Source organism: Martes martes (genome assembly GCF_963455335.1).
Source record: "Martes martes genome assembly, chromosome: 9".
NCBI lineage: Eukaryota > Metazoa > Chordata > Mammalia > Carnivora > Mustelidae > Martes > Martes martes.
In genome coordinates this window covers 61670333-61698182 of record NC_137896.1, presented here as the reverse complement: position 1 = coordinate 61698182, position 27850 = coordinate 61670333, and the positions used below count along the sequence as shown (strand labels likewise).

The window sequence follows — 27850 nt, the reverse complement described above, 5'->3', positions numbered from 1 at the left end:
ATGTCACTTTTGTGTCTAGCACACGTGCCCGCACAACCCCTCTGACTTTCTTTCGGGTGGCTGTGGGAAGCTGCCCGAGCCAGAGGCTCTTCTCACGAGACGGCAGCCAACAAATATAAAACACACCAGTGTGGTTTTTACAGACAAACATTGAGAAGCTGTAAGCCTTTCCTTTTCTTGTTTTTTTTTTTTAATCAATTGATCTACATGGGTATTGTATGCTAGAGATTACAAATTCAAATTAAAAAAAAGAAAAAAAGTGAGAGGGCCCTGGGGCCACGAAAAGGAGAAGTACAAGAGGTGCCTTGGATAATTTGCCTCAGCATGAATAGCTGGTCCTCTTTCCTCACCTCAGCAAGGACCACTGACCTCTCTGTGTAAGTGAATTTATCAGATCTTCTTCTCCCTGATGAGAAGACTCAAGAATCTGAGGAGAATCAGGGAGTTAGTAACAGCCAGAGTTCCTATTCCCAGCATGGTACCTTGTTGGCTGTTTGACCTTGACCAAGTTATTAACCTCTCTGTGCCTCAACTACCTCACTTATAAAATAGGGACAACAGGAAACCTCAGAGGCTTGCATTTGGATGAAATGAGTTAATAATGTTTACTATATTTAGAATGGCGGCTAGCACATAGAAAGTTCTAGAGAAGACTAAAGGAGGACCCGGGGTGGGGGCAGAGCTCCCAGAAGTGGAAACAGGCTCGGGAGAGGGCGCTGAAGATGTTCCCCGGGCTGACCTTCATCTTTCCCTCACAGCCTGTCCCTGACAGGCCTTTGTCACTAATTCCATCCTGTCCTTCCCCTCACAGTTCATGACCAAGAACCCGCACAAGCGCCTGGGCTGTGTGGCGTCCCAGAACGGCGAGGATGCCATCAAGCAGCACCCATTCTTCAAGGAGATCGACTGGGTGCTCCTGGAGCAGAAGAAGATCAAGCCGCCCTTCAAACCTCGAATTGTAAGTAGGGCCCGGAGCTCATTCCACACTGTGGGTCGGGCCTGCGCGCGTAGAATGAGTGGTCTGGGGCACTTTTACAGCCCAAATGACAAGGGCAGCGGACAGATAACACACTCCCCCGAAGGAGTCTTCCAAGGCCCTAAGAGTTTACTGTCAAAAATACATAACCTAGAGCCATATCCAAGGTGGTGATTTCCATGGGACACAGAAGACGACTCTTTAACTTTATTAATAGAGATCTACTGATGGCTTTCACAAATGCTACATTCTGCCTATGGTAAAGATACAAGGTTTCTTTACAAACCAACGGGTCTGCTTTATAACTGAGTCAATTTAAAGAAACACACTAAGTGAGAGCCACAGTCCCAGTCATGATGCGGACCTAGCGCAGAGTTTGAAGGTAAGGCCCGGGGCCCGACCCCCGGGGAGCTCCCGCACCTGCTCGGCCGCGCAGTGTCCCTGCCGAGCCCTCTCCAGCCTGAGCACACACCTCCGTGCAGGTTCTCAGGCCCGCGGTGGTGATGCCTGTCCCGGGGGCTGCAGGGAAGGGTATTGAAGCTCAGAGGTTGGAAAGAGGAATCAGAGAGCAGAGGCCATGTCCTGGCAGTGACCTCCTGCTGGTGGGGAGAGGGTCTGCAGTACCGTCCTCAGGGTGTGTGTGCTTGCCTGTGCAGGGGGCGTATCTTGAGTCTGTTGGCGTGTCGCCCGATGAGGCAATCATTCAGACTAAAAATTGGGGTCACCAGCTGGCTAGTGTGCTCGGAGCACAAGGGATGTGTAATATGAGGAAATTACAGGGCAGGAGCCCCAGAGCGGTGGGGCTGGGGTCCCGGGCCGGAAAACCCCGAAGTTATCCAGTCAGCGCTCAGCCACGCTGCCCTCTGTCAGGCGGCCCCTCCTCCCTCACTTCCAAGTACAGGAAAGACCCCCCTGTGCTTTGTGAATCATCCGCGAGGAATTCCATTCTATTCCAGGAGGTTTTCTGGGGAGCAATTACGGCTAGTGCTGGGATTCTCAGAAATGTCCCAAGTAGGCAATTCTCAGCTGAAGGCGTGGTGCATGCTAAGGCCAGACTAGCAAATGGAAGGTTGACTGGCCCTGGACGCTCGTTCGGGTCACCGTTCCTCGTCTGCTTCCTCCTCTGATTTTGACGAGTTTTGCTGGCTGGCGCGCTGCCTGGCATAGGCTGGATTTAGGTTCGCCTTCTCTATTTGGTAACATCACCTCGGCCCCTGCCTGTCTCTCTCCCCCTCGGCTCTGGCACTAGCTGTGGCTCTGGACTGGGCACACGGCACATGCTAGCCTTCTCGAAGCCTCCCCCCACCCCCTCACCCGGAGGAGGGTCTGTGAGTGGTCTTCAAGGACAAGATTAACTGTGTCCTGGAAAAAAGTGAGGGGAGATAGGAAACCAGAGGTCAGGTGGAGAAGGAGGGGGAAACTAAAGACTCAGATCTGAGGGTCCAGTGTTAGTGTGGGTTTAGTCTAAGGCAATCAACCCAAGGCAAAGTGGGAAGTAGGGCTAAGTAGTGAATCCACGCGTGACCAGTGGGGTCCCGGGACAAGAGCAGGACCCATCAGCAAGGGCAGGTCTGCAAAAAGACTTACATGACTCAAAGCTAAGCTTGCAGAGAGCCAGCTGGGCTAAAGGGGCAGTCCTTCCTGGGAGTGTGGAGCCAGAGGACAGGGCCAACCCCGGGGGACCGTGAGCAGGGGATGTGAAGGGAAGAACGGGCCTAGGGTGCGGCAGAGGCAGGCGCGGGAGCCTTTGCTGAGAAGCCACAGAGAAGCAGGGAATTTGGGAAGATCTTGACGAGAAAAGGCCCAAAGAAGTTTTAAAGTCTGGATTCCTGGAGAAGAGCCTCTCTGTGGGGCGAACAGATGGCAGAACAGTGCTCAGATCCAGCAGACAAGAGTGTTCCGAGATTTCAGGGGCCCCGCAAAGCTCCTGTCTCTGGAAGCCCTTCCCCAAGGCCTGGCGTTCCTAGGGGTTCTTCACGGGGCCGCCACCCTCCATCTGAACACTGAGCCAATGAAAAGATATATGTAAGACATGTGACCCTTTGAGCTGTAGCTGCCTTGCTCGGAGTGAGGGAAAGCCATGAAGAGCAGGTGTGTGGTGTCTGTGGGCCTGCGGGATGGAGACGGAGCCCGACACAGAGGAAGGGCCAGGGGAAGAGAGAAGAGGGACTCAGGAGGCCAACCCATGACCCAACCCACGGGTGGGCGGTGGGCAGGCCTCAGCCGGCTCGGACAGGCAAGAACGGCTAGCTGGGAGTGCAGGTGCTCCTCGGGGCCGGGGTAGGTTCCTGGGAACCGGCAGCAGAAGTCCATCCCTTCATGAGGGGGTCAAGCCCACCTGGGGGTCAGGTGGGACCCCATCTCCACCCGGGGTACAAGCGACCCGTGCTTCCCTCCCTTGGGCCTCTTGCGAGCCCCCAACCTGGAACCAAAGGGCAGGACTCTGCTTGCTTGCTTTGCTCAGGGGCTCAAGTAGGCTTCCAGGGGGGTGAGCATCCCCAGGGAGGATGGCAAAGAGTGAGGACGGGCCATCCAGGAGCTCCCGGCGATGTCCAGCTGAGTCCTCATTCCCCAAGACTGACTTCATCCTTCCTTCTCACATCACCTTCTGTGCATGTTCCTACTGGACCCCACAGACCTCCAGAGTTATCCTGGATGCTGTGGGGGGTCAAGAGAAGGGCATTTGTCTGGCTGGTTCGAATTCTGTTTGGAGGAGAGAGTTAGAACATCTGAAAGAAGGAGAAGAAAGGGAACTTATTACATTGCACAAGAGATGTTTCTGGTCACGTTTGGAGCTGAACACTGTTGATATTTATAGAATTTTCAGCTACAGATCTTTAAAGATGTGTTCAAGTTATTTAAGTATCTGACCACATTTTTATCCCAGAGATTTCTCTCTGAGCAGGCTGGGAAGGTGTCCTGAGTCTGTCCCTAAATTGAAAGCTCTTTTCTGAAGAATGTTGAGGGCACCACCCTAAGTCCTCCATGGGCTTGTATACAGCAGAAATGAATTTTAAGTCGAATTAAGGCCCACCACAGTGACAATCATACTGAGAGCCTCGTGGGACTCAGGTGGAACTCGCACAAGGTTTTTATAAACCACCACCCACCTCTTACTAAGTCAGGATTAACCCTGGGGGTATGAGTAGCCACCAGCTCGGACACCAGCAGTGGGGAAGGCTATGCTTTATCTGCAGGGCCAGGGACCACAGGCAGAACAGATGCCGCCCCCCATGAGAGGTCACTGGAGAGACATGGGGGTCTGAACTATGTCCCGCCGAAGTTGTCCGCTGTTTATAGGGCAAGGGTTCCATCACAAGACAGGCTGTCCTAAGGCTGAAGGTGTCCCATAGCTTTAGGGCACATCAGATGCCTATTGAGGAGAGCTGGGAAGGAAAGGTTTTGAGAGAGGGAGAAAGGAAAGCAGATTTGGAGCTTGACATTGGGAAGATGTGGACAGGAGAGTGGGTTGCACAGGCCTCCAGGGAGAGGATGGGCTTCTTAGATCTTAAGGACAGACTCCTTGAGAAAGGAGAGGACAAGTATGTGAGCAACATCACCAGCCTCGCGATTTGGTGGTGGCCTCAAGAAGACACTGTGTGTGCACTGTAGAAGGCAATGGAACCGATACACAGAACCCCCTCCCCCCAGTCTCGTCATGCCAAAATCCCCCAGGGCATTCGGTCAAAGACCTGGGACCCTAAGGGAACTCTGGGGCTCCTTTGTCCTGGGCTCGCTCTGTTTGCTTCCTCCCCGTGTCCTGTTGACATCACACCAAAATGCCACCACCCCCAGAAAGCAGCTGGATAGAGACCACCCCGCGGAACTAGCTGGACATTCTGAATCTAAGGACATTGGGCTGGGTTCTGCCTGTCTGATTCAGGAGGGAATTGGTTTTGTCTGGTGGGAGGTGCTGGAGGTGAAGCTGGGTGAAATCGTGTCATCCAGTCCAGGCTTAAGAAGAGCCAAGACACAGTGCTGTATTTTCTAGAGCCCCTGACTCTTCCCACTCCCACGGCATGGTTGGGGCTCCTCGACAGCGGAGCCCATAGTGGGCAAGCAAGCCCCCCTGCACACCACCCAGGCCGGCTCAGCTGAAGCCTTGGGTGCCTCGATCACCCCCACAGGGGCTAAGGATAAGGCAAGTCTCCGGGCCTGGTTTCCATCCTTTCTGGAGGAAGCCTCGCCCCTCTGAAGATCTCACCGAGATTGTCCAGATTTGTAGTTGGCCTCTGGCCTCTGGCCCAGTTCCCTGGTATACTGTGAGTGGCTGCTGTCCCCTCCAGGCCTTTACCTTCTTGAGATGTTTTCTAGGCTGAGATTTCTGCTCCCTGGCGCCTGAGCCTCCCTGGCTAACCCCTGGCCTGACTTACGGGCTGCCATTAGTCCCACAGGGTTGCCTGCCTTCATTCGGGTTTACGCCCCTTTGCACTCACCCCTACCCTGGGACATTTTGCAGCGGCCCCTGCTTCAGTGTGGGGATTTCCTGTCATTCATCCCGGCAGCATTCTTGTATACTCTCCCTCCCTCCCTTTTCTTTTTCTCTTCCTCTTGCCAGACCCCTCCCCTCCCACAGATTCAGACTTCTCACAAGCGATGTGCCATCGACGCCAGGCCAAAGATTTTGTGCCATCGCATACTCACATCCATCTCTGGAGGGGGCCTGCTTGAGAGCAGGGGCTCACAGGGCAGGTGGCAGGACCCTCAGCAGTGGGCAGGTGGGGAACTGGAGAAGCCAGTGAGGTGGGACCCCAGACCCTTGATGCTGGGGAAAATCTCCAAGCGTAGAATCCATTTGCCCATCCCATTGGGGATTTCGTTCCAAGTGGGCAGCATCATCCAGGAGCCAGTAAACGTAGCACAGTCTGCTTTTGCATCACTGGTGGGCTCACCTTCTCCAGGGACCGTAGCAGGCAGAAGCGATGTGTTTGGTGCAGTGGGACAGCAGCATCTGGCTGTGTGGGCCTTGGAAGTATTTTCCCGCTCCCCGCTTCTCTCCTCTGTGTTCCTCCTTTGCCCAAAAAGCATTAGGCTCTGAGATAATGATTCCCAGGGCTCTGGCACTGGAATTGGGGGAAGCCCTCAGAGGTGGGAGAGCTCTGCCTCTCGCAGAAACCTATAGCTCTCTTCAGTGAAAGCCAAGGGCGATGAGGGAAATGCTGGCCAAGTAAACTTCTCTTTGTGTACGTGTTCTCTCTTTTCAAGTTTGCTTCAGTGTGAATGCCCCTCTTTAAGGTAAGGCCTCCAGAATGGGGAGTCTGTCCAGGTAGGTGAGCCCTCAGGCCCGGTGACATGGAGGCCCTTCCAACCTCATGATCCGTTTCCATCCAGCCATCTACACTGCATGGCGGGACCCTCAAGGGAGGCCCTTCCTGCATGCTCCTGCATGAGCGGGCTGTGCTGAGAGAAAACTGGGAAGTGGGCTCGAGACCCTCACAACCTCACCAACTTTGCAACCTGAGGGAGGAGCCTTGCCGAGCAGGCAAACCCTTCGCCTAAAGCTAGGCCCCTGGCCCGAGGGACCATCTGAGAGCAGGTACCACAGAGACCAAGCCCTGGGTGACTGTTAGAGCCAGTCCTCCTCCCCCACCTGGCAGAGCAGGGACGGGGCCCGGCCAGTTCCTACAGCCATCGGTTAGGACAGCCCCCCTGGCCTATGTCCGTGCCCGAGTAAGAGCCCTGAGCCTCCAACAGGCTGCGAGCTCCCACGAAGATCCAGGACACTGGTCCAGGCCCGGAGGGCATGGGAAATGTCCAGGAACCCGTTTCCGGCCGTTGGCCCAGGTAGTAACATGGCACAGGACACCAGGCTGACTCTGAGCGCAGAGAGACTTGGGGCGGAATAAAAGTGCTGTCACAGGATAGCCGTGGACGCCTGGGAGTTCACTCCCCCACCGCAGACCTCTAGCCTCCTCGAGTGCCACCTCCTTATCCATAAAGTGGGGATTAAAAATAGCCTCTCAAAATTATTCACGGGATTAGACAAAGCTATGGATTGCTAGGAGTTTCGTGCCTCTCTCCACTCACCACAACCCCCAACCTGGTAAAGCCCCTCCTCCTCCCGCTCATCCAGAGGTGAGGACCCAAGAGCTCAGGATGGCAGGAGGCGGCGGGGTGTGTGGAGGCCGGGCCGCGGAACCAGGTGTGGCCGGGTTCCCGTTAGGGCTGCAGGATCCTGAGAGAGGATCCTGGGCTTGAGGCTGCTGATTCAGAGCGTGGGGATAGCAATGTCAACTGTGCTGAAGAGCGAGGAGGAGCGCAAAGTGAATTGTGTGAAATGAGGACCACCGTCCTTGGGATGTAGCGAGCGTCGGGACGGTGCCGACGCTGATGGTACCAGAGACTCTGGGGGTCTCAGCCGAGGGGGCTGGATCTGGACCTGGTACGGTGCCCAGAGAGGCCAGGGGCCCACATGAGGGATGACACCGTGTGTTCAGGGAAGCTGCCGTCACAGGGCAGAAGGGCATCTAAGGCCTGGCACAGAGCCTTCTGGGGTTTAATTCTGGCCCCGTCCCGGTCTGGGAAGCCAGAGTGGGGGGCATAGGGAGCCAAGAGATACAGCAAGGCAGAGACTCATTCTGTGCCCTTTGAGGAACCCCAAGTTTCCCCCCAAGGTCTGGCCCCCTTTTACTGTGTGAGCTGGCCAGCACCTTTACTCCCCGTACCTCCTTTCTCAGAGGGGTTGTCGCCAAGCACAGCCATGACAACCAGCCCTAAAGCACTGGCGGTCTGTCCAGACACCAAGACCCCATGGCCATGGCTCCATGAGCACGGCAGGTTCCCAAGGACGTCTAAGCTTAACAGCCTCGGCAGAGCGTCTTTGACTCTGCACAAGGGATCTCTCAGTCTGAGAATTGTGTTTGCAGGAGCATTCCTGTGGCTCCACCCGCACATCACTTTGGTGCCCCCACCAATCATGCCAGGGCAGGAATTCAAGCCCTGTGCTGGGCATTTCCATAAGCTCCCAAGTTTTCATTTATGCCTTCACCACTGTTAGATTGGGATTTGCCTTCGTGGGTTCGTCACACCAGCAGTGTATATTGAATTGAATCTCCTCTCCACTCCACTAGCACTGGAGGTAACACACAGTCTACCAGGAAGCCTGGGACCTACAAGGCTGTGTCTGACCAAAGGCCAGCAGGTTCTCAGAGGAGCTGCATCTTGGCAGAGAAAGCCAGAAAGCGTTAGGGAGAGACAGCTACCACCGGGGAAGTGGCTCGGAGGGGGAAGGGAGGGAAGTGCAGGCTTCAAATCCGCAATTTTCAGCAGGAATCTAGCAAGTATGTACCTTGTGCTTTTTGTGAAGGCGTAGAGGGGAAGGTTGGTTGACACAGGAAGAAAAAGAATCCCCTACCGTCACCTTAATGTTACTATCTTGAGGAGTTCGGGCCCCAGTAAGAGACTCTAACATGAGGTCCTTGGGGGAAGACCAGCGTGGTGTCAAATCCAGAACTTGACTTGGGGAAGGAGTTGCGGGGTTTGCCTCTTGAGGTTAGAGGACGGGGAGGAGAGACAGGGTGCAGAAGAGAGGCCTCTGCAGATGGGTCAACAGGCAGGGTCTCTGTGGGCCGCGGGAGCCACTTCCCCCTGCGGTATCATAGAACACAGTGCCCTCCTGCCCCTCTCTTGCAAAGGAGAGTCACGGGGAGAGTCTGGCAGCCCAGAGTGGAGGGCCAGTGGTCAGAGGCTGGATACTGGGCATTGAAGTAAAAGCAGAGGGAACCTCAGACCTTCCCTGTAGAGGGACTCAGGCCTCCAGGCCTCCAGCCAGCATTTGCTCTTTGAAGGGTACAGGCACCAAGGGAAACCATGCACCCTGACAGTGTTCCCCACCCACACCAGCCTTCAAGTCCAGGACCTTGAGTCCCCAGGGGCCCCGCTGGCTGTCATGGAGAAAAGTTCTTGGAAACCCAGCTCTGCCCACAGTTCTTGGAAACCCTCGGTGCCCTGTTTACTCCCCACTGTTTGTGCCAGGGCAGCAGATGGTAACAGAATTGGATTGGGCCTAAACCTGACACTCAGACGTTACTCTAGAATTCTGGGGTTTGACAGACACACGTTGGGCACATGGCACATCATTATGGTTCCAATTTCAGAGCGAGGAGGCCTTCAGTGCTTTGACCCTCCGTGTGATTCTGGCTTCTTCCTTCTGGAACCTACTCCACCCTTGGAGGGGATTTCTTAGAGCTCAGAGCTTGAAAGTCAGTGGATGTTTCAGGTGTGTGAGCCCTGCTAGGTGTGGAAGAAGATCAAGAATGGCCAGGGTAGTGAGATACAATACTTGCCTGAAGTAGGGAGATGGGAAGATAAGCCTGGGCTGGGGCTTATCATCTGTGATGACTCGGGAAACAAAGCAGACCTTGACTTGGGGCTTCGGCCAGACTCCCCCCTCCTCCCCTCCTCCTGTCATCTCAGCCGGTGTTTGGAAACCACAGGACTCGTGGTCCTCCTGGGGAGTCAGGGCAGATTCAGGCTGCAGGTACCCAGGCACCTGGGATGTGGCTGTTCCAGTAAATGATTCAGAATACAGTCCCCTCGAAACGTGAGCTTCCAGAATTGAGCCCCCACCATGTACCAGAGGCAGGGAGCCAAGAGGAAAACACTGGACAGGCCTGGGTACTGGTCCCTGTGGTATGTATCTGTGAGATGCGGAGCAAGTCACTGAAGTTCTCTACTCCCTTCTGGTAACGTAAGGGACTCAAGTAATTTCTAAAATGTCTTCTAGCCCATGAGGGCAGGGATTGGAGGTTCTTTGAAATCAACTCTTTATTGTAATAAAATTTACATAGACTAACACCTGCCCATTTAAAGCCTGCCTTTTGATGCCTTTTCACAAATGGGTGTGCCCGTGTTACCACCAGCACAGTGACTATATAGTACATCACCGCCCCAAACAGTTCCCAGGTGCCCTTTGCCCCAGGCAGTCCCTGATCTGCTTTCTCTCACCGCAAGTAGATTAGTCTTTTCTAGACTTTCATATATACACATGGAGTCATGCAGTAGGGGCTCTTTTGTGTCTGGCTTCTTTCACTCTACATCATGCATTTGAGATTTGAGAATTATATCTTTAACTTTTTACCTTGGAAAATTTCAGACCCGGACAGCAGTAGAGAGAATCCCTATGTGTCCATCACTCAACACGGACAATTAGCCAGCTCCGGTTAATTTGTTAGGGGAGGGATTTTTGTCTGTTTTGTGCGCAGCTGTATCCTCAGCATAACTCCTGGCACGTAGGAGGGGCCCGATACTTATGCGTGGGGTGGATGAGTGAATGAATTCTGTCCATCTATAGTGTTTTCCCAGAGAATATTTCTCTCTTAGGTCCATCTCCAAATTCTGTTCTCACCTTTTACGGCCCAAGAGCTATTCCAGTTCATGCCTGGGAACTTGGGGTGATAGGGTCTTGCATTGGGAAACCTGACATTGTTGAGTAGTGAGAGAGGTGGCTGACCTCATCCTGACTTGAGAGGCATACATTAGTGTTTACCAAAGCCAGCAGGCAGAGCAATAATAAATCACCACGAAGAGAACTGATTTCTATCTAGAACATTTTCATAAATATGGGGGGAAGGGTGGGATTGGTGAGTGGAGGAAGAGGGCTGGTGCCAGGACCAGGTAGAAAAGCTTCTTGGGGCACCAAAAAGGTGTTTAACAGCTGTCAACAATGACCCGGCTTTTTTGAGAAATAGATGTTATGTGCAAAGGAGGCGGAGTGGGGCCAGCTTTGCCGCCGTGCGCCTGCCCACTTTCTGCCAGAGGCGCCGGCCCTGCTGCTGCATGTCCTGCCTCGTGGGGCCAGCTCGCTGCAGAGCCCAGCTCAGGCGCTCAGGCCTCAGGCGAGCCTCGGCACGCAGGGTGCTGTCTCCTTCCTCCCAAGGCTGTTTATTCCTGGATATCCGCACTGGGTTTTCTATGCATTGTCAGTCCCTTGCACCCCTCCTGGGTACCCCGGGACCCTGCTTCAGGGTCTCCCCAGCAGTGGGTTGTAAAAATCCATTTAATGAGTTAATAAAAAATTAACGAAGAATAGGGTAGGATCGGGTGGGGTGGGCTCGGGTCAGGTAGAACAGAACAAGGAGAAGATCAGGCCAGAGCACAGTCTGCGATGCAGGTAAAGTAGAGCTTGCAGAACCTTCTCTGGGGCTGGGGGGATGAGGGGAGGTGTACTAGGTTATATACAAAATGTATTTCTTACTGTTGAGCATAATAAAGCATTTTGAAGGGCTCTGCTCCTCGTCACCCCTAATGTCTAAGAAGTGACCCCTCTGAGTAGAATGGGGTGGTGATTTCACGGACTGCAAGGGACATAGGGAAGAATACAGGTGTTTGTTTGCTTGCTTGTTTGTTTGTAACACAGCAACAAGACTATTGGTGGAAGCCCCTGGACTCCAAGCTGTAGCCCTTTGCACCCACGAACACAATAAGGCCTCTCAGCAGGAGGCAGGACAGTACACGTAAGGATATGGGCCTCGAGGCCAGAACACCTGAATTCCATCCCGGCTGCGCCTTGGGCAGGCTGTTGCACGATCTCCCTAATGGGGGCCATGGCAGCACCCACCTCCCGGTAGGGTGGGGGTGTGCGGGAATGAATCAGGTGGGTGAAGCACTTAGTGCAGTACCCGGCACCCGGAAAGCCTCCATCCAGGAGCTTTATGACATTTCCACGTGCAGAAATAGGTGTGCCAGCACTGTGCCAACGCTAGGAATACAAGACAGATGCCCAGTGCGTCATTCGTCAGCCCTAGTTCTGAGAAGCCCTGGAAAGGAGGCACAGAGCAGCCCGGATGGAAGAGGGGGAGCAGCCTCAGTCAAGGCAGCTCCCCAGGAAGGGGTATTTCCTTCACTATATAGCAGCACCTGACCCTCCCTATAGTAGCAGCACAGACTCCTTGTGGCCTCAGGAATGGTTTCCGAAGTCCTTTGCATCCTCCGAGGGGGAAATGGACCCTCCTTTACTCTGATTTCTGATCTGAGAGGGTGACGGGCTCACCTTCTGAGCGAAGCTCCTGCACCTTGCCCTCCTCTGAGGACTGAGCAGGATCCTTGTAATTAACCTGAAACTGGCACGTTCGGTCCTGAGCCAGGCACTGCAAGTGGTAAAGGACGCTGCCTGCCTCACCCGGGAGCCAAGGTTTACACGGCACTTAGAGGCACCTCCAGGCCATTTATAAACTCCACAGTGAATGTCATCAGGCTCCCCGACGATGAGGACTTATCGCTAACCACGTGGCTCAGAATGACACTTGGCCAAATGTATGCATTATGCATTTGTGACCAGATTTTCGAGTCAGATAGTCACAGTCAAAGGTGTGCGTATGTCTGGACTTCGGCAGGCCTGGGAGGGTGGCGGGCTGGAAGAGTTTTAGCAGGTAGAAGCATCCACCCTTCAGGGCTGCACAGAAACACCTCCTTCCCTAAAGGGAATGAAGAAATGCTGTCTGTCGAGTTAAAGCTTCGATACAGATGGCTTTGCCTGGTCTTAAAAGAACCCTTTGGAAAGAGCCTCAGATACATAGTCTGAGTCCAGGGGACTTCTCCCAATCGTTTTCATAGGGTTGCTTCGGCCTTCCTGCCGGGCACTGAATATGCCAGTGGGGACGTTCCATGCTGGGGACCACATGGTCCGAGGGACTTTAGCCACAGGGGACATTTTAGGTCCTGAGAATGCTTCCCAGGGCTTTCTCCTCTATGTGGATTCCCCAGAGTTATCATGCCTTGGAGAGAGCCAGGCTTTGTACAAGGGGAAACTTTGAAATCTGTGCATCTTAGCAATCAAGAATCCCAGCCCTTCAAGAATTTGAAACAGTAAATTCTCTCTGGGAAAATGTTTCCATATACACAACAGCCTGTACTGTATTTTATGAGGTTCACGGAGGCCCTGAAGTCCATTTCCCGCTACAGGGCTTGGCAAACTAGCCCACAGGCTAAATCCCGCCCACCGCCTCTTCTTATGTAGAACTAAGTAAGAATGGTTTTTACATTGTTCTTTCTCTGGTTGAAGAAGAACGTTTCATGACATGCGAACATCAGATGAAGCTCAAATGTCAGTGTGCGTACGTGAAGTGTTCCTGGAACACAGCGTACGGTGTGGTTGTAGCTTGTCTCTGGCTGCTGTGGGCCTCTGCGCTACAGTGGACTGCTCGTCACAGGGACCCGAGGGCCTGCAACACCTGCATATTTACTATATGGCCGTTCCAAAGAAACTCGCCACTCCTGCGTTAGGAGTAAGAACCCAGGTTAAGAGGCTTGCCTTGAAATAGTTCACTTAGGGGCACCTGGGTGGCTCAGTGGGTTAAGCCTCTGCCTTCGGCTCAGGTCATGATCCCAGGGTCCTTGGAATCAGGAAGCCTGCTTCCCCCTCTCTCTCTGCCTGCCTCTGCCTACTTGTGATATCTCTCTCTCTGTCGAATAAATAAATAAATAAATAAATCTTTAAAAAAAAAAATACTTCACTTAAAATAATCGAGCTGTAGAATTTAGAGGTAGGGCAACTTTGAAAATCACCTTGACAAGTTCCCCCACTTGACCGGGGTAAGCAAAGGATGCCAGGGAGTTGTGTCTTGGGTTCTCCTTTCAACATTCTGTGGGTTTCTAGATGGCACTGCCTTCCAGATGAACCCAGCTTTCAGATGGTTGCTGCGAAGTTTTGTGTAAAAAGTACTATAGCAAGTGTGCAGAGTTTGGTAACAGCTTCTTTCTAGAGGGGATACCCGCCCTTCCCTGTAAGGACCTGCAGAGGGCCAGGTCTTTAGCCCCTAGTAGACCGGTGGACTCATAAACAGATTGTAACTGGCTGAGCTCCTTGGCTCACTTAAGTATTTGTTGGGTGTGAGGGAGGAGGCTGGTGTTAGCTGGCAAGTGTTTCTAAAGTAGCTCTTCAAGTGGAGTTTGTAAAAATGTGTATCTTTTATAGTCTAGCAGACAATCATGAGGGGACAAGGAGAGAGTGGAAATGGTTGAATTTCAGCCCCTGATTTGACAGAACTCAGTTGTGGTGGCTCATATGGAATGCCTGGTTCTCAGAGGGACTTGGTCCTTTTTAAAATATATATGTATAGAGACTGCCTCAGGCATTAAGCAACTTTCCCTCAGAAGTGGTTTAGACAAAAGGCAGTCGCCCAGATTTGGGGGAGGAGGCATTTGAGGCTACCGCCTGCAGCTTGGGTGGCTCCTCAGCCCTGCAGGCCCACAGCCAAGGCCACCACGCTGCCATGACCCTCTCCTTAGGCCCAGTGAACGGCCAGGAACCAAGTGACTCCCCATGTTTAAATGCTGTGAAGTGAATCTTTTGTGCTTAAAAAACAAATGGGTCTTCATTTTCTTTTCTGCTAAAAGATGGAAGTAACTTTACTAGAGTAAAAGTCACAAGCTGGAGGCTGTGTGACCCCTTCAGCCAGGCTACCATATTTTTCAGTTGAATTAGTTGGCATCATCTAAAAATTAAGAGATCTGACATGAAAATGTGTCTGGAGCATTTCTTGGACATTCAGAAGACCTGGAAACCCTGGTCTTGTTCCTGAAGGCAGCATCACAGGTGAGGCGGGCGATGCCCTCTGCACCCCATTCTCCAGCAGCCTCTGTGCTCCCCGGTTTGCCCCCCACGCACACACACACCCTGCTCATTACAGAGGAGCTGTGATGTCACATCCAGCAGCCCTAAATGTAAAATGTGTCTTTTTGGTTTTTGTTTTTTTTCCTTTGGTCTTGCTTTATTCTAGAAAGTTTAAAAGATGGCCCACCAGGATATATAAAGTGCATACTCTAAATATAATATGCATGAAAATATGAAAGAAAAACAGGCAGGAAGGCAAAACAAACAAACAAAGAAACCAAACCCCCAAATCAGGAATGTTCCTTGGTGGGTGTCGTGTCACACATTTGGCTCTTAGCTTTTAAGAGCAGAATGTTCTAGACTCTGAGCACATGGGACCCGAAATCACCCAGAGTGCCATGGTGAAACAGCGACTACTCCATGAGATCAAGTAGAACTCTCTTTCAAGGACTTCCCAAAGACAACGCTGTTTGTTCTAAGTGTACACTTGTGATAAATCCTGATGAGGAAGCAATGCTAATAATTTACTTTTACTTTATGCCATGTACGATTCTCACCTCTTAAATGTGTCATTTCAAGTTCTCCTTAAATATATGGGGAGGACTACTTGCATCCCCTTGTCACAGGTGATGAAACCAAGGCGGAGAGAGACTGCATGATTTGCCCCAGGCCGCAAAGCTGGACAGAAGCAGGCACGGAAGACTGGCAGGCTGGCCACAGAGCACACGTGCTGACCCACTGAGCTACCCTGCCTCTCGGGGTGGCACCTGGAGAAACCAGTGTGGTGCCCCATGAGCTCTTGGATATCCCTATGTATAAAGGCTAATATCGAATAAGGAAAGAAGGGCATGAAATTGAGAAGGAAGGCCAGTATGTAGCATGAACTTGAGATGAAGCCAAATCCAGAACAGCCTAACCAGAAGCCCCTAAATAGGCTTTTCAACCACAAAAGGCCTTTTGAAACTGCTAAGGAAAAGAAGCGAGGAAGGGATCTGCTGCTCCTTTACACAGACGGGCTCAACCAGGCTGCGTGTTAGAATCACTTATGAAGCTTTAAAAAAAAAAAAATACAGAGGATTTGTATTTTGTATTTGTATTTTTATGAAGGATTTGTATTTTACAAAGCTTTAAAAAAATACAGAGGATCACCCCTGGGGGGTCCAATTTATGAGGTGCAGGGCGAGGCCCGAGTGTCCATGTGGTGGCCCTTTGGGGTTTTTTTTATTTGTTTTTTACGTTTTTATTTTAACCACCCAGGGCTCATTATAGCGAGTGCACTCCTTAATCCCCATCTCCTTTCCCCTCCCCCCACCCACCTCCCCTCTGGTAATCATCAGTTTGTTCTCTATTGTTGAGTCTGTTTCTTGGTTTCTCTTTCTCTCTCTCTCTCTCTGTCCTTTGTTTTGTTTCTAAAATTCCACATACGAGTGAAATCATATGGTTTTTGTCTTTCTCTGACCGACTTATCTCGCGGAGCATAATACTCTGTAGCTCCATCCACGTTGTTGCAAATGGCAAGATGGCATTCTTTCTTAGGTCCAGACCTTCCATCATGTGCATACACCACCCCCTCTTTGTCCATTCACCAGTCGACGGCTGCTTGTGCCACTTCCATATCTTGGATCTCAATAGAGAATGCTACGGTAAACATCGGCCGGGGAGGGGGGGCATGTATCCCTTAGAATTAGCGTGTTTGTCTTCTTGGGTAAATGCCTAGTAGTGTGATTGCTGGATCGTAGGGTAGCTCTGTTTTTAACTTCTTGAGGAGCCTCCATTCTGTCCTCCACAGTGGCTGCTCCCATGTGCATTCCCACCAGCAGTGCAAGAGGTCTCCTTTGTCCGTTGCACTTTATTTTGGGGGGGGGGGTGGGTTTGGATGCACAGGCAGGATGGAGAACCACTGTGTTCACCAGTGACAAAAAGCAAGGCTGTTACTTTGTCTCTAACTTTTCCCCAAAGGGAAATCTCTTGAAAGTACAAAGATTAGGGCAAAAACCACTAAGAGTGAACTGAAATCCAAAGGAGGTGAGTTAAGGAGTCACATTTAGTAGAGCGCCCCAGGGGGGTAAGGGCATGCCCATGCCCGGGGCAGATCCTGAGCCTTGGCATTGAGTATCTGACTTCGGGGCCAGAGCGTGGGCCGGCATCACTGTTCTGCAGAGCTCCTGGCGATCCAGCTCGCAGCCCCTGCTCTAGGCCCAGGGGAATTACCTGTCGGGCTACTGAAAAATCCGCTGTGCTTGGTAATTTGGATGTGATGGAATAGAGCAGTGATACCAAATGACGAGAGACGGGCAAACAGTCTCCCTGTATGCAAAAATACAGAACATGTGGATTGGGGATACTTGGAGTTAGTTGCTCTAAGAGCAAGATCTGGAAGCTTCTCTAAGAAGATAGCTTGTGGATACTTGAGGGGCAAACGGTAATCACTTGGAGCCAATTAACTTCATTTCTACACCAGTGGACCAGAGAAATGAGGCAGGCATTGTGTGTCCTTGTTCCAGCGAAGCAATTGGAAGTCTCTGATGTCATCTTCCTGAACCAGATGGAAAAAGTGACCATGGCTGGTCAGTTCATAGTGGATTTAACCAGCAATGCCTCCCCCACCCACTGCCCAAGTGTGCTGCTGGACCTGTCAGCTTTGCGAGAGGGTGGCAGGTCAGAGGGCATTGAGCCTGAGCCTGCCTCACACGGCATTTTCATATGCGTCTTAATGGAGTAATGGGAGGCATGCCAGTCATGTTTTGGGATGACACAGAGCCAAAGGACAGAGCAGAGAAGATGGATGATAGAATTAACGTTCTATTCCCACAGTACTTTAGAGTTTACATGAGCATGACTTACAGGCTGTCCTAGAACCCTCGGCAAGCAAGGTATAGTCATCTTCCCTCCTTTTTTGGTCACAGACTGAGATCAGAAATGTAAATTACAGAATCGTTATTTCTGGGGGTTCTCAACAAGCCGGAAGTAAGTACCAAAATAAGAAGAAATCAAAGTGCAGTGCAAAGGGTTACATGTGGATTCAAAAAGTCAGTTTCAGAAGATTGGCATTTGTGTCCATTTCCTAGGGCTTTCTTGGCAAAGTACCACCAACTGGTGCCTTAGAACAGAAAACTGTTGTGTCACAGTCCTGGAGAGAAGACTTTAATCTAGCTATCAGCAGGGCCATGCTGCCCCCATAACCAAGGGGATGGCAGTTGCGGGGAGGCCTTCCTTGCCCCCGTCAGCTTCTGGTGGCTCCAGACGTTCCTTGGCTTGTGGCAGCTTCTCTGTTTTTCAGCTGGCAATACCCTGTGGCTCTGCACTGGCCTCCCTCTGTGCAAGTTGGTCTCTGTAGTCAAACTTCCCCTTCATATAAGGACACCAGGTGCATTGGGTCAGGGCCCACGCTCATGACTTTAGTTTGATGACATCTGTACAGACCTTATGTCCAAATAAGGTCACATTCTGAGGTACCAGAAGTCAGGAATTGAACATATCTTTTTGGGGAGACACCACTCAACCATAATGGGGTTACGTTGGATTGAGAACCATGGATTGAGCATCCATGATTCATCACAGCTGCTTGAGAAATGGTAAGACAGCAGTACTATCTTAGACACCAGTTTAACGTGAGCGCTCCCACCAAGTGGAAGGTCATGCCACAGCACGTGGCATAATAGCTCAAACCAGAGTCCGGAATCGAGAGGTCGCTATGGCCACCACATTGCTAAGGAGGAGATGGATTTTAAAACTGCAGGGAACCGGGGTGCCTGGGGGGCTCAGTGGGTTAAGCCTCAGCCTTCGGCTCAGGTCATGATCTCAGGGTCCTGGAACTGAGCCCCTCATCGGGCTCTCTGCTCAGCAGGGAGCCTGCTTCCTCCTCTCTCTCTGCCTGCCTCTCTGCCTACTTGTGATCTCTCTCTGTCAAATAAATAAATAAAATCTTTAAAAAAAAAAAACAAAAAACTGCAGGGAACCACTGAGGGCTCAAAGCGGGGTAGGTGCTGGAAAAAGTCCGTGGGCAACCCACTGCCAGATGAACTCAGTATATCTTGTGCTGATTTCTATAAAGAAGGTTCAGAAGTCTGACCAGTGCTTGGTTAACAAAATTAAGAGGGGGAGAAAGGTGCGCCACACTGTGGGACTCTGGACAGAGAGACAGACGGGCAGAGGGAGCCGGCAGCTGTCCCTAAGGCCTCACCTCCTTGTCCGGGGAGGGGTGGTGCTGGCCAGGGAACTGCCTGAGTCGCCCCATGAAGGCTTCTCTCCTGCTCCATGAGCCTTCTTAACTTAATAAAATGTTCCCGGAAAAAAAAAAAAAATTTTTATGCTTGCAGAAATTTCTAGGTAAATGATTGTTAACTTGAAATTCTGTTCCAACCCTCATTTTTGCCAGGCAAGAGATTATGCACTTACACGTTCTGTATTTCATTTACCTTCACGTGTAAGCACGTATGTATAAATGTGGACACGCGTCATCTGTTATTTCGAATGTATGGTACCGTGAATATATATGTGTGTACGCAGATTCAGTTCATTGATAGTGAGCAAGCATTCTAATTATTCAAATACTCGCTTTTCCTTTTCAAGTACTTCAAAGAGTGAAGTGGAGCTTACACAAGACTATTGACATTTCAAAGCTAGGAGGAATTTGGGGTTTGACTGTTAAGCATGAATGAAATTCCTTCAAACCAAGGGATACTACATTCTGCCATATACCCCACTGGGTAGTCAGTACCTTCAGGGATCAGAGAGGAGACAAGGACACACAGGACCTATTCGAAGGGGCCACATGCATGGCCCAGGAAGTGCCGTGGGAGCCGGGAGGGGGTGAGATTGGGTGGGGCTGCTGTCAGAGGGAGCTGAGACCGACATGGGACCTGGACCAAGAAAAGCTGGCCTTTTGGAGACGGGGTGGCCATAGCCTGCCCCTCCCCCACCCTCCCCCTGCTGGTAGTGCGCGGGGATCACAGAGACCCCTTCCTCTGCTCTTGTCATGCCAGGCACAGGTAAAGAGCTGGACAGGGACCTGCAGAGTGGCCACACGAAAGCCAGCCCCACGCCCCAGCCTGTGAGATTAGGGAATTTGCTCTGTGCTTGAGAACAAAGTCATCTGTTGATCTCCTCGTAATCAGATGAAGACAGAAGCAGGACTCGCTGGCTGCTCTGAGAGCCCATGTTTGTGCCTTCAGTGCAGTCGGTGAAGGGACTGCACCAGCCAGACAGGAAGCGCGCATTCGGGCCACCCGCCCATGTCCCTGCCGATGGCAGAGCACTGCCACAGCCCGCTGATCCCCCAGCCCTCAGCCCCTGGTGATTTAGAAGGCGGGCCAGGCACTCTGCTTCTCAGATGCAGTTTCTCAGAAGGATCTGGAGCCGCCTGTAACTGTTTCCTCTCTCCCCTCCCTGCTGATACCAGAGCTGTGCCCTGCCCCCACGGTTGGCCCCAGGCCTCTCAGCTCTGAGACCTTATCGCTGAAGGGATGCCAGCGGGAACGGGAGTGTCCTTTTCCTCTAACAGCAGCCACAAGGGGTAGTGACATCAGCTCCCCTTAGCCCATCTGTCTTGATGGAATTTTCCCAAACCCTGGTCGAACCTGTTTGTGTTTGTCTCTTTGCAGTCCTCAGGGAACCCCAGGGCCCCCGAGCTGACCACAGCTCAGAAAGGAAACCCCACAACCTAGGCCCAAGGCTACCTGTTTCTCTGGGCTCTAGGCCCCTCCTGAGTCACACATCAGCCATCTCGCCACTTCGCCCGCGCTCCCCCAAATGGGAGGCCCCTCTGGGACCCCAGCTGCCAGTGGTCCTGAATCCAGAGCACTTCACTGGCTGTAGGGATAGTAGCAGGAAGAGAAATACAGTCACTCCTTTTTCAGCAGATATTTGTTGATCACTGTGTGCCCGGGCCAGGCGGTGGGCTGGGGATGGAATGGGAGTTCAACCTAGTCCTGGTGCCCAGAGCTCACAGATGAGTCGAAATGGGGAGGATACACAGGCGATCCGTGCTGTGATGAGTTAGGATAGATGATGGGGCACTCCTCAGAGGCATGGGAAGACAGGAAGGCTGCTTGAAGGAGGGACATCTAGGTCGGGATGGGCAAGCTGAGAAACCCAGCTGGGTGATGAGGACCTGCAGGCGGAAGGCGGGAATGAGAGAGGGGGTTCCAGGCCGAGGATTAGCTGTGCAAAGGCTTAGAGTCGAGGGAGGCCAGTGAGTCCAGAGAACCTCAGGGGGCAGCAGGGCCCAGAAGTGGGCAACTACGTGGGGATGAGACCCTGAAGGGTCTTAGAAGACTATAAGACCCTGGGGCTTTTCCCAAGAGCTACCCAGTGCCATTGGAAGAATCTTTGTCTCCAGAGAAAGCCCTGGAATGTTCAGGCAGACCCTGGCTCTGCACTGGCTCGGTATTTGGAGGCCTACAGAGAAATGTAAGTCTCGGTCCCTTTAAAAAGCCTGTGGCATCAGTGGCAGATCACACAGACCATGTGGGTAATGGCCACACTGTACAGAACATGCCATGGCACACAGTTGCCCAGATTTGGAGGGCGCATTTACTGGGCGCCCATTATATGTTGGGATCTATACTGAGGTGCCTAACATCTGACATCCCATTGAGTCCTCAAGGTAACCTATGGAGTGCCTGTTACTACCTCCATTTTACAGATGAGAAGACTAAGTCATAAAGAGTGACTTCACACAGTATCATATAATCAGGAAGCACCAAGCCCAGGATAAGAGGTCAACCAGTGCTCACGCTCTCCTACTCCATGTTGCCCCCCCTGAGTGGGGGGCAGGGATGTGGGGAGGGCTTTGTGGAGGAGATAAGGTCTGAAGAAGTCCCATCATCACCTCTTAGATTCCACAGTGTGGGCTAAGAGTCTGACATGGAGATTTTAGGAGAGGCGTATGGGATGACCAAGGGTCTAGGTAGACAGGGAGTGTCTCTGTGGGTTTGCCCATCTGAACCTTGGAGTTGAGTCTTGTGCTTGCTAAGAGGAGGAAGCAGCTTTTCAAAGAATAAAATCAGTGAGTAAAGATACGATCCCCAATCGTTTTCAAATTGGTGGATACTATGCCTGCTGTCTCCAGGCTATTAATAGGGGATGGTGTTTCCCAAAGATGCCTGCTTTAGAAAACTTCTCCAGTGTCTAAGGTTAGTAGGAATTACACAAAACGGGGATGTTGGCTTTTTGAATTGGAGATGAGTAACTGACATGCACCTAAAATGCTTCTAAGGATTTGGAAGGGCCTGAGCCAGGTTGCATAAGGGGGCAAACGAGGCAAGTGTATTTTTCTCTAGAGCTCTTGAAGAGTGGCACAGTCACTCACATGCTACTGAGGATTCTGTGACCTCTGGAAAGCCCAGAGCCAGGCTAAATGGCTCCCCAGACTAGCATGAAATGGAGCTAGAGATCCTCTGGGAAGGACATCCCTAGCTGTGCTGACTGACCCCGGATCCCTGGTCCACAGTCAGTGAATGATGACACTCAGACGGCCTGTGGAATCGAGCTCCATCCCCTTGCTCGGCTGACCTCAGGAACTGAAACCAGTTTCCGTGCTAATGACCACTCAGGTCTGAAAGGGGAAGCACAAGCAGTAGGTATGCAGGGAGGGCCTGGGCCAGAGCAGTTCCAGATTTCCCAAGCTTCTCTGTACATACACGCTCCCCCTCGGGTGTGCCTGGTGAGAGGGAGCCGGGAAAGAGGGGTCCCTGCTTCCGTAGCTACTAAAGACCCAGGCTCGGCCTGGCTTGGCCATGTTACAGAAGTTTTCCTTCTGCCCTCTTCCCTGCCTCTCTTCTTCACCCCTCTTCATACCACCCCTTCTGCCGCCCTCTTCTTCTACTGCCCCTTCTGCTGCTCTCCGTCCCCTCCTGCTCCCCGTCGAGGACATCTCTTGGTCATCTTCTGGGATGGTGCTCAGTGCTTCCCAAGTCACTCCTCCCCACCCTGTTCCTCCTTCTAGACTCATTTTACCCGGCCCAGCAGGCCCATGCTCGGAGACCCCTCCTCAACCCAAGTGAATCCGTCCCACCTTGGACAGAGACTTTCAGAAGAGGCATCTTCACACCCTTGACCCAGGCACTGACCCTCCCCGTCACTGTGGAGATGGGCTCGGTATTCCTCTCCGAAGTTCCTGTCCTCACAGGGCCACCCTTTCCTTTCCGCTTGTAGTATATGCACTGGAGGTGGAGACCACATTGGCCTCCTGCCCAGGAGCCAGCCCCTCCTGGTAGAGGTGACTGAACCACACCTTGGCTTCCCCATCTCAAGGGCAACACCCACATCCTTCAGTAGCAGGTCCTGTTTCCATTCCTTGGGTTTTCTGTATCTCCCTTCTGTCTTCCCTCTAAGGTATCTGGGACTGACTGAACCATGCAGCTCAAGCCCAGAGAAAAGACCCCAAGCAGGACTGATGGGTGCTGAAAGCTTCATTCCTCCCTGCTCTGTGTGGTTCTCTTGATTCTGATCTCAGCCCGGGGTGATCTGCAAACGTGCTCCCCCACCAAGTTACCCACTCTCACCCCAACCTACAGCCTCCCCTGCCATGCTTGCCCACTGGCCACCCCTTCTGGTGCCATTGTAGCCCAGCAATCTGGCCTCAGTGTCTCCCGGTGGGCTTCGATCCTTGCTCTATCTTTCCGTGTCTGCACGGTCTAGCTCTCCAGACGCCCCACGGATGCAGCGCCACGCAGAGACCCAGATCTGACTCTGACTCTGCTCCTAACTAGTCGGGTGACCCTGGTGGAGTCAGCAGATCTCTCTGAGCCCCACTTTGTTCATCTGTAAAATCAGGATAACAGCACCTGCCTGTTCCAAGGATCCAATAAGGAAACGAACGGGAAGGTGCTTTGCTTCGTAAACTGTAAAGCCGCCTTTCCCAAACTGTGTCCTGCAGAACTCCCCCCCTGAGCGAGGTGTTGAGAAGCTATTCAGGAAAGAAAAAAAGTTTCATGTCAAGTTTGAAGAAGCCTGTCCTAAGCGCACTGAATCTGGTTTCTTGACCCTAGGAGGTCTCAGAACCTTTAATCCGCCAGTGTACGTGGCAAACCTCCAAGAGCCGAGTGCAAAAATAGCTTTGTCTCAAAGCCCCTTCTTTCACAGACTACTTATTAACGTCTTTCAGGTCACTAGTTTCCACAGAACAAAGCCTATATTAATATTATTCCTCCTACAAATAATAATGCTAATCTTTCCACAAGATCCATTCCATCATCCAGGTCACAAATCCTGGGTAACAGCAGTCAGTCAGCGCCTAGAAGAGTACAGCACAAGCTCCTTCAAGCTCCTGGGCATCATGCCGTGTGTTCCAGGGGAGTGGGGCCGGTGGGGAAGGCCCCCGCAGTTGGACTCGCCCTCCTTGCCTCCATCCCCATGCTGGATTCTACCCCCGGCAGCTTGGTGAACCCATCGGCACGTTCTCCATCCTCTGTGTTCCTGCCCCACGCCCCCCACCTTTGCCCCATCTCTCTCCCTGCCAAGGTGACTTCTGCCCGTCTCTACCGATGCAATTGTAACTCCTTCTTCCAGTCCCAGCCAAGTCCCACCCTCTCCATGGAAGTTGTTCTAACTCTTGCAGTGTGTGTTCGAGACGGGAATATTGGCTCCCACATCAACTGGAAGTCCCAAGAGGCAGAGAGTGTGATTTACACTTGCAGATTTTTTTTCCCAAACTAGGATTTGATTGCTGCCCTCCTCCCCTCCCCCATAGACCATAAGCCTTACTTTGGTTTGGAACCTGAGCCTCCCCCAGGAATGGGTCCTTCTGAGCTGGGGATTCAGTGATGGGTTTTTTCCCATGCTCATTCATTCAGTAGATGCTTCCTGTAGGGAACCCAAGGCTGGAGAAGACAAGGCCCCTGCCTTTAAGGAGCTCTTGGTCAAGACACACACACACGTTGAGTGTAATCATGGAAATAATGCAGGAGTGCATAATAAGGCTCTTAGTGGGTACACATAGGGATGGAGGCAGGCTTACCAGAAGATGCCCGCCTCCCCAACCCCCATTCATTCTCCTATTTAGAGAGAGGATGTCCTATGGAGCAGACCTGGCAAGGTTAAGGAGGTCTACCTTTAGAGAAGAAAGACCACTGCAGACTCTATGGGAAGGAGATTGCAGTTTGTTCCTGGGATCCAGGGATGGAGGTCTTGATGGAGCCAGAGGGATAGTCTAGGAGGGGAGGTGTGAGATGAGAACTCTGCATCCCCCTCTCCCAGACACACATACGCTACCCCTACACAACAGTCTGTGGGAATCCCACTTCCCTGCTTTTCCGTCATCCCCTCTCACCCCCTCTTCCCTCTCACATGGACTCATTCTTCCTCTCCAAGTCCTCTGCCACCTCCTGGTCCTGGGGCCATCCATCGTGACCTCATCGGAGCAGCCCTGGTTCTGCTCTCGGGAGCTCGCAGCCCGCTTTGGCAAGAGGCTGGTCAGTGTAATGCCCACTCCCCGCGGGGGGCCCTGGGGAGGAAGCTCAGCCTGGAGTCAGTGCTTTCTCTTTTCTTCTCGCAGAAAACCAAAAGAGACGTCAATAACTTTGACCAAGACTTTACCCGGGAAGAGCCAGTACTCACGCTTGTGGACGAAGCCATTGTGAAGCAGATCAACCAGGAGGAATTCAAAGGCTTCTCCTACTTTGGTGAAGACCTGATGCCCTGAGAAGCCGCTCCAGGGCGAGTTTGGTGATGCTGCAGGAAGGGGTGCCGAGAAGAGTCCTATGCTGGAGGCTTGAAGGCCTTGAACTGCTTCTCCTGTTCTCCAGAGCCTCAGTCCCTCATCTACCCTCTATTTATTGTGTTCCCTTACCCAGGCCGCTTCCCCCTCATCTCCCTGGGGACCAGAAGGCACTCCCAGTCCTTGTCTCGTCAGTCGTGCAGAATCTCGTGGGGTCGGTGGGCCGTGTTCAGTCTGTCAGCAAGCCTGCCCTGCCCCCTCGGGGGCTCCCGGCAGTGACGCACCTTCAGTTCTTTCCCTTCAAAGAGCAGTGAGAAGAGCAAACAAGAAGCCCCCGGCTCTGCTGTTGGACAGAGGGTCCCGCCGACTGTCACCTCTCAGCCCCTCTTCCCCCCGCGCCCGCCACCCTCTGCCCTTCTGTCCAAGAGAGATGGGTGCTTCTCTGGCCCGGGGGTGGGCGCCCTCAGGGCGTGCTGTGAGGGAGACAGCCGGCCAGATGCAGGGGTGGGCTCCCCAGCTTGGTTTGCTCCGGAATGGCTCATTCTGGCTTGCTTTGGTGTTAGCTTCGGTGCATGCCGACGTTGTGAGGGTGTGTATCTCGTACAAGGAATCCCTCTTTGTAGAAAAAGAAATTTGATTTTGAACTCAAGTAACATTTGAAAAACATATTAGCAAATTGGCTGTCTGATTGGCCAAAAGTTATAAATTCCAATATTAACGCAGGTAGCTATTAAAGGGCTAATACACAATGAGAAACCAGCCGTCCGAGGTTGACGCCGTGCCTGCTCTCGTGGCACACGGGGGCTGGCTGAATGGAGAGGGAAGTAAACAAGTAGCGCTCCTCATTCTTCCAGTTCTGCCTGAACACAGAGGCCGCCACGGCCATGGCCCAGCCCCTAAGGTTCTAGTCAAGCTCACTCCCAAACTCTCTTTCCGGTTTCGTTCTAAGCTCCCAGCACATACACTATTTATTTCCTGCAACGGCGTGTTCTTTTTTTGCGCACCTCTGCGAAAATGGTAGTACTACTGTGTCGTGGTCTTTAGACATTACACGTGTAAAGTGAAATACGAAACCTCTGCTCTTGAGGCCAGCAGAGGGAGGCTAAACGGGGGTCACGCGGAGGGTATCCAGAGACGGACGAGTGACTTGTTTGCAAACTGACACCCGCGCGGACCCGCTTTCACGGATGCGATGTTACCTCCTGTAGATAATTGCAAACAGTGTTACGTTCTTCGATTTCCAAGGGTTCTCCGTGGCTTTGTGTACCCATTTCCCGGCGGTCACTTGATTATATCCCTTTTACTGAACTGATTTTGCAGGGAATGGAATCCATTCCAGCTGTTGCACGTGGATTTCCCCACTGCCCCTTAATATGTATACTTGTGAGTGGCAAAGTGGCACTAATGAAGCTTTTTGCCTTTTGTACATTTGAGATTTTTGTATATAGTGTTTGCTGCAAGGCCTGTGGAATTAATTCATTGAATTTAGAGGTATTCAACTGCTGCATGTTCAGGCATATTATAAAACTTTAGTCTATGAAAGAATAATTATAATAATGTCCAGGTGCAATATTCTGTAAGCATATTGGTTCAAGTTACCGAGAGATAAGGTGTTTCATTCTTGAGGGCGGGGAGGAGTCCTTTGTGTCGTTTATTTCATTTTGGTTTATTTCAAAAGATGTAAACATACATTAAGCTAAATTAAGTCTCACATATCGTGCTCCCATGCTCTATTATGCCTGGATAGAGAAGGGGAAGGGAACGGTTTTGATGGTGGTTTCAAAGTGTGGACGGTGACTAGCTTGAGCCCCTAGGGAGTTAGTGTCCATCTTTGCATCTGGCTGGTCATAGCCTTTGTTACTAACGATGACCTTGAGTTCTCTTTTGTTTTTACTTTTTCAAAAACTCAGGTGTAATTATTATCTGTTCTTATGATAATTTCAAATATTATACTCTATCAATTTGTGTGTTTGGCATACCAATGCCGTGATGAGGAACAGTAGATTAACTTAATTTATCTTCGGTAACTTGACATACTGGGGGAGAGACTATCGTCTGGAGTTGAGTACAAGCACAGAAACATCTTCATGGTGGCATCATCTCATTTTTTTAAGAAGACATGACAATACTGCCCATCATACTCTTGCATCACTACTGCTCTGTTTTTCCTCTGCTTCCTTCGCCACGATGAACTTGGAACGACCAAGCAAGCTCTAACTGCAATGCCAAGTGGCCTACACCAAGGCCTCGGTGATGTTCCCTTCTCAGCAGGGCTGGGGCCCTTCCCACAGGACAGCTGGCATTTTTGCTGGAAGTTCAAACAATACATTCCACCGGGCAGCTCCAGGCAGTCATTTGCGGGGTGCCTGGCCCAGAGATGCCCCCTTTCCGCCCCAGAGCTCGGCTGGCTGGGACACCCCCTGCTTGGGGCCGGAGCTGACCAAGTTCTCAACACGGGCAGGTTCAAATCCCACATGTCGTCTACAGAAAAAAAGCTTGTGTGTTCCTTGAGCATTCTCTATTTCCTTTCAGTTTTCACAAGGATTAGGAAGCGGACACACGGTTACATTTCTTTCTAATCTATCCAGCTCTTGAGTGGGAAAAAAAAAAAAGCCAAAAAAATATATGAAGGATAGCTGTTCTCCTGTGTTCTCTCATTATG

At 51.8% G+C, this 27850-nt stretch overlaps 1 protein-coding gene across 1 annotated transcript in view; it reads left to right on the top strand.

Moving 5' to 3' along the window:
* Nucleotides 1-25173, top strand: part of PRKCE (protein kinase C epsilon) — a gene marked incomplete at its 3' end in the record, with an annotated part of 480419 nt that extends 455246 nt beyond the window's left edge. The window contains exons 14-15 of the mRNA XM_080814806.1: nt 812-958; nt 25027-25173. Of these exons, the coding sequence (XP_080670932.1) occupies nt 812-958; nt 25027-25173 (294 nt within the window). The remainder of the gene's footprint in view (nt 1-811; nt 959-25026) is intronic.
* Between the last annotated feature and the right edge of the window lie 2677 nt (nt 25174-27850).